The sequence below is a fragment of the Hydra vulgaris genome, chromosome 10, assembly GCF_038396675.1.
Source record: "Hydra vulgaris chromosome 10, alternate assembly HydraT2T_AEP".
NCBI lineage: Eukaryota > Metazoa > Cnidaria > Hydrozoa > Anthoathecata > Hydridae > Hydra > Hydra vulgaris.
The window spans coordinates 17,467,501-17,475,000 of NC_088929.1; the positions used below are offsets into that span (position 1 = coordinate 17,467,501).

Genomic DNA, 7,500 nt, shown 5'->3' on the forward strand with positions numbered 1-7,500 from the left:
CCATTAGCAATACCTTCTTGGCAACCCAGATTGAGGAAACTATCCAGTTTTGCAAAGATGCATTAAACACTGACATAGTTCCAAGAAGGGATTATAAGGAGTTATTGGAACTTACCGTGACGTATATGTATCCTAAAATAATTTTCTAAGTTCGAGCTCAAGGCTGTCTTTATCATGCTAGGTTCATGTCAAAAGCCATTTACTACTTGAAGATTTAGATATTGAGTGCCCATCTGCCCTATAATTTGACTTCTGCCCAAAATAAAGAGTTGAAGACAATAGCAGAATTTATCTTAATTTTCTATTCTGTCTGGTTTCTGAGAACCTCGTAGCCCTCAGCGGCACCATTTCAGGATGTAAAAGCCTACTGGCAAATGGTGCAGTGCAAAGAATTTGTAGAGAAACACGACTCTGATGCCAAGAGAGTTCAAAACGGAATTGAAAGTGCAATCATGTCAATGTAGACACACACCTGGTACTTAGATGAAATTTTGGTTTCACTTGCTCTCCTAGGCCCTACCCTTCCTGATGTGGAGAAAGAGAACATCGCAAAAGCATTATTCTCCGAACCAGATTCTGATAATTTTCAGCATTCAGAGAAGTCAAACTTGTGCCACCAGGACTTTTTCGATTAATTGAAAAGAACTTTTAGTTCATCTTCAGTTAATTAAACCTGACAAGAATTGAGGATAAACTTTGGTTAAACCATTCTGCTCCTATGTAGTTGACCAGTTCAAAATACTCCCCAATTTTGTAAGTAAAATTGAAGTAGTGAACGATTGTTCTAAAAGGGCTGTAAAACTTGTATTAAAGTTTGTGAACAATGTTCACAATGAGGATGATTGTCAAAAACTTATACTACCTGTGCAGTAAAGACGAGATCTCCTCCGTGGGTCAGAAACCAAGGAACAGTTAAAGCTAGCGTAAGAAGCAATAGGAAAGCAGAGAAAAAAATTACATGAATTATATATTATATTTATGCATTGCAATATATTATATTATATCTACATATCATGATTTTATTATTTATATTGCCAAATGATGTTTTTTTTTGCTAAAAAAAATAAAGTATTTTTAAATTATATGATTTATAATAAAATTTAAATAAGTTCGCCCCCCCCCTCCTTCCAACAAAGAAGAGATAGAGGGGGTATAAATTTCCAATAATACGGTGAGGGGGAGGGTAGCTATTGACATGCCCCTTCTATATAAACATTATTAATGCTTAGTTCTAATATTAATTTTCAAAATTTGGCCTAAATATAAAAAATAAACCAGCGTCAGTTTAACATAGTAATGCGTCATATTATGTAAATAACCGTTTTTTTTGCCACTATCTCCACATCATGTGGAATAAATACCACCGAATTTCTTTTTGGTTCTACCGTATTATAAATAAGTAGTCCAAAATATACCATATAGAAGTTAACCTTCCGTGATGATTTTAAAGGTCCCCGCCAGACCCCTGAAGTTTGCTATGTTTTTATACACAAATTTGACTGGCGGGGACCTCTAAAGTTACGTGACATTAAAAGTTTTGGGCTTAAAGTAATTTTTATATTGGTGGTCAACCATTCCAGATTGGACCAACTTGATTTTCAAAAATTTGTCAAATATGAATCACCATAATGTACATTTATATGTATTTAAACATGTATATGTATATATATATATATATATATATATATATATATATATATATATATATATATATATATATATATATATATATATATATATATATATATATATATATATATATATATATAGAGAGAGAGAGAGAGAGAGAGAGAGAGAGAGAGATACATATATATATATATATATATATATATAGATATATATATATATATCTATATATATATTATATATATATATATATATAAATATATATATATATATATATATATACATATATATATATATATATATGTTTATACATATCTATATGCATATGTATATATAAACATATATATAAAAAAAAAAAAATATCTATATATATATATACAAATATATATACAAATATATATATATATATATATATATATATATATATATATGTATGTATATATGATTTGTAGGGTAATATCTTGTGTAAAAATGTAAAAAGTATTTAAATAACTTTCAAAGCATAAGAAACTATTTTTTTAAATAATAATGACTTATAGTCATCAACATCATCAACTTGTTAAGTAAAATTAGTAGGAACTAAGAAATGCAACAAAAATGAGTTAATAATGTAGTTTTAATATGAGGCTGATACATTTGTATTATTTTGAGAAACTTCTGGTGTTTTATAAATGTAATTGTGTACTATTATTTATAAGATGTAAAAATATGCAATTTTTTTTTTTTTTTTTTTTTTATAAAACATTTTTTTATTTACATAGGTACCTAAAAACTTGATAGTAACTTGTTTGTATGTTTGTTTATGTTTTATTTACCGTTTAAAAGTAAAAAAAAAAATTGAGTTAGATTTAATGGAATTTTAAGGACCAGTTTAATTTTAGTGATCATCATAAGTTTGTAATCATTTTTGTTATATTTCATTTTCTGTTTTAGTCTTTGGTGTTTTAAGCATGTTTTTTTATAACTTTATTTTCATTTTCTGATGTTTCAGGTGTATTAAGTGAATGGTCAACATGGGGAGAATGTTCAGCTTCTTGTCAACTAGATTATAATTTTGCAACACAAACCAGTACTCGTACTTGTTTAAGAGCCACCTTTGGTGGTAATTGTAACGGCCAAACTTTAACTCAAATTAAAAACTGTAATGCACGGGTTTATTGTCCAGGTAATATTTTTTAAAGTTTTTTCATAATTGGCTATGCTTTGTTAATGTCTGCAATAAAAAAAGATTCACAAATGGTTAAATACAATATAAAGACTTGAATTAAAACATTATTTAAACAAAAAGTTAAAGGCAAAAAAAACATTTTGAATCAGTTTTGATTCATTTTTTTTAGAACAAATATTTTCACATATAAGCTAAATTTTATTGTTTATGCGACACAATAATCACAAAAAGTGACCAACAGAGCTATCTAGTTATGTTGGCCTGGGAGATGTGAATATAAAAGTAGATTGTAGATGATGTCATTGGGTAAGAATCATTAATGAATCTTACCCAATGATGTAAAGACTGTTTTGTGGGAGCAATAAAACCTTCGGACCACAGGGAGAGGGTAAACAATAACTCATGCTCTAGTCATTCTAAACAAATGATAAAACAGTGGTCTAGGTGAACAAGTATTTATAAATCCCTTGGTGTAATAATGGCTATCATGAATAAAAAATCATGGAATTTAAAATGACAAAATATAATAAGTAACTAAAATAATGGTAATAAATAATGGTTTGTGCAACATAAAAAGAAAAACAGAAAATACTTGTTCTACGAGGTTCGAAATTTGCAGATTATGACAAGGCGCACTAAAGACATTTTGAATCAGTTTTGATTTAGTTTTTTTTTCAAAACAAATACTTTCACACACGTCAGATAAAATTCCTTAGGATCAAAAATGTTAACAACATGGTAGTTGAATGCAAAAAAGTACAACTAAATGTCATTATGTAAGCTATTAAAGTGACTAAAAGATATCAAAAATAACCTAATAAAAAATGACAACAAAAGTTAGTAAACCTAGTGGCTAATCTACTAATTCAGGATGGTAAAAGTAATAAGCAAATCTATCTCTCTTGTAAATAACGCATGCTAAATGTTATCATTTTTTGTCTTCTTTTGGGGTGTACCATATGTAAAAGGTATATTGCATTGATTGGTCATTGTTGTCCATGTGTGGTTAGTATGTGTTTTAATAAGATACAAAATCTATTTTTTGTGTTATTGTATTTTTTTATTTTAGATAAAATATGGGAAACTCATTTTGTTTTTCTTCGTGGTTCTTTTATTCTCGTGGACAAGGATCCATGTTTAAATATCTCATAGAATTGAGATAGATGTTATAATAAAACCATTTTATGTGAATGGTTCTCAATGTTTCTAGCTAGCGAAAGCAGTTGGTACATTATTTTATTATATTTTCGGCGGTTTTTTCTAAAGCCGAGAATTACTAATTTGAACATTAAGTATGGAGAGCATTAGTTACCAATAAAAACTTTTTTTTTTTAAATTCCGTGCCATTTCTACAGTGGGGTCGAATTGTAATAGTTTGTATGCGATATCATCTGCTAGCATAGTTTTAATTTTCTCTTTATAATCTCTCCTGTTTAGAATGCAGATGCTACCACCTTTGCCAGCTTGCTTGATGATAATATTGTTGTTGCTTTTTAGTGATGTGATCCCTTCTTTTATGTTTTTTGTGAGGTTGGGGTGTGTTATCTTCTTTCTATCATTTAACCCCATGTCCATTTCACTATTAATCCTTTCAATGTAACGACTTTAATTTGCATTGTTGGATGCAGGAGTGTTCTAAACCATGTCGGATCTCTTTTTATTGGTATCCAATGGGGAGGGGGGTCCTTCATTGTCTTTAAAATGGATTCTAAGTAGCATATTCCATTTTTGATTTTGCATCTTTGAATATCCTTTCCAAAACGTATTAGTTGTTTTGGAAAAACTCCAACCCTCTACTTAATACTTGCCTCTCCGCTTCAGTGAAGTTGTGGTCCAATTTGTTTGTTATCATTCAAATAATTATTTCCTTGGTGGCTCTTGCTTTTTTCACCTTTATCTTATTGTGAAACAATCCTCAGATGTTATGCATATCGAACAGATTTTCATTTTAATTGCAGTGAATTTTATTTATTCCTTAAATGGTGTGAAGGTTGATTCGTTGTGAAAGGTTAATTGTGTATCTCTATAAGTATGTGTATACCCGTAATTAGGTGAATAGAGAGTTAGCTCGCTATCTAAGAATTTAATAAGCTTTGTTTTAACCCTTAATGATGTGTATGATAATGTTATCTGTGTTATGTCAGAGAGGACGGTGGTCTCATACATAATAATCAAAATTGATAATAATTAACATGAATCAATTCGATAAAATGCTTGTATATACATACAAAATTAATGTAACCAAAAGATGCAGACTCGTTGGTAAGGTGTGCCAAAAAAAATGGTGATTGAGGCTAAAAATATCTACAGATGTGAAAGTATGGTGCACATGTTAGTAATGTTTAATTGTCTGGTAAAGTCTAATAGGATAATCGCTCACCCTAGCAAATCTTTTCCTTGGGTAACTCAAAAGCAAATAATCAAGAAAAAAAAAACATTTAATAAACTAATTTTAGAGACTTAAATATCTACAGGTGTGATGGTGTAGTGCATTAGTATATACCGTTTGGTCATCTAGTATGGTCTCGTTATGTTTTCATCCACTTTTAAATCGAGTGAATAGGAAGCTAAACACACTCGCTCCTTGCGTTTATGAGCTAGCACATCAGAGCCAGACGTAAGACCTACAGAATGGATTTCATTTTTGGCTGAGTGATGGCCACAAGCCATCACTCTTAGCCAGAAGAGCTACTGCCCCGTGCTAGTTTGGAATGATGTGCTATTGAGAGAGATTTTATATCCGAGCACATAGTGAGCAAGCGCTGATCCGACGTGCATTGTGGAGCATCCAAATAAACGTGTGCGTGAGTGTTAGCCTAGTCATTAGGTTATTGAGCGCCGTAATCACATCCAGCAAGATAGCCTAATGTCCTTCTAGGGTTAATAAAATGCATTTTGTAGAAACTACAATGAATACCCGTGTTTATATTGATGTTCTATAACGAAACCAAAACATGTTTCTGTTTTTGATACATGGCTCTGGACGCTGTGCAACTGTCTTGGAGTGATCAAAACATCAGCTCAAAGTCCAGATCTCAGCCCTATTGAGCATTTATGGTCAGAATTTGAAATTGAACTGCGTAAAATTCACTTCCCTAACAAACCACAGATGAAAGTGGCTTTAGAGAGTGCATGGAATTGTTTAAGTCATGAAATCACAAAAAAACTGGTTCATTCTTTGCCAGATCAATTTAGAGATGTTATGAAAAACATGGGAAAATAAACACATTATTGAACTTTGGTTTTCTGAAACCTTTCTTACCACTTTTTTTTGTTTTTCTGAAAGATTTTTATATTGAATGAAGACTTTTTTGATATTTTAAACAAGACCTTTTTCACATATCTAAGTTTTTTGAAGGAATTTACTAAAAATGTAATTTTTTTTTTTTCATGTTGCATTAATTTTAATCTATAAAACGAATTTTGTACATCATTTCACCGAATAAAACTGAAAAAATATGTATAAAATGACAAAATATATTAAATAATTCATTGTACAATGACTATTGTAACTCTCTGTTGGTCAGTTAAAAAAGTATCCAAGTTAAAGTCAACACTTTCTGACAGCATTTTACTTATATCTTTTATATATGCGTTTTTTTTAATTATATTTTATTAGATTTATATCATATTATTTTATATTATATTACTTTATTAATGAATAAAGTAAAAGTTTAGTCAAGTTAAAGATTCATAAAATATAATGAAAAAATTTTTATTAAAGTTTTTTAATTTTTTAAAGTAATTTTTTTAAATAGGAACAATGTCAGATTGGAGTCCTTGGGGTGCATGTTCTTCTGAATGTAATAATCTTGTTAATATACCTTTCCAAACAAGAAGTCGGTCATGCATTAGCTATTCAACATGGGATCCTAAATACACTGGTTGTCCTGGTATCACTACAAGTGATCAACAAACTTGTAATGTAAATGTTGATTGTTCAGGTAAAATTTGCTCTTTAAATGAACTTTATATAAACTCAGACTAGACCATGTCTAGGGGCTACATATGAAGGTAGTTGCGCTGGGCCTAGTTTTCAAACTATGACTTGTATTATTGGAGTACCTCGTAGGTATGTATTTTTTTTAACAAAAAGTTTTCTATTGCTTTGTTTCTCTATATATTTTGGTTCATAGTTATTTTGTGCCAATAGTAGTTACAACTATTAGTACAATAATAGTTTAACTACTGCTGTATTTTTATTAAAATTTTGTGTGTGTGTGTGTGTGTATGTGTGTGTGTGTAAACATATATATATATATATATATATATATATATATATATATATATATATATATATATATATAGAGAGAGAGAGAGAGAGAGAGAGAGAGAGAGAGAGAGAGAGAGAGAGAGAGAGGGAGAGAGAGAGAGAGAGGGCTTGTGATAAAAAAATTTGCCAAGCGTGTTATATCACGCTCGTAAAACTATAATATGTTGTCATGGAGCGCAATTATGCGCGCTCGGGGTCAGGGCCGCGAGAGCGATCTTGAAATTTAAAAATTGCGGAAGACTGTGTATAAAAAGCTTTTTATTTGTTAAACGACTTTCAATCGTCAATGTTTGAAGTAGTATCTACAATAGCGCATTTATGCTACATCAACAATGTAGTTTTTTTTTTTTTAAATTTCATGTTTTTTATTAGCGCCAGATCGTTATTTTTTTAAACTATTAGTGGTAAAAAAAAAAACGCAACCAAACAAAAA

At 29.9% G+C, this 7,500-nt stretch overlaps 1 protein-coding gene across 1 annotated transcript in view; it reads left to right on the forward strand.

The window, feature by feature from the left end:
- LOC136086175 (properdin-like) overlaps positions 1–7,500 on the forward strand; it is a 72,325-nt gene that overhangs the window by 54,053 nt on the left and 10,772 nt on the right. Inside the window, exons 9-10 of the mRNA XM_065808455.1 lie at positions 2,618–2,791; positions 6,553–6,738. Coding sequence (XP_065664527.1) covers positions 2,618–2,791; positions 6,553–6,738 — 360 coding nt within the window. The remainder of the gene's footprint in view (positions 1–2,617; positions 2,792–6,552; positions 6,739–7,500) is intronic.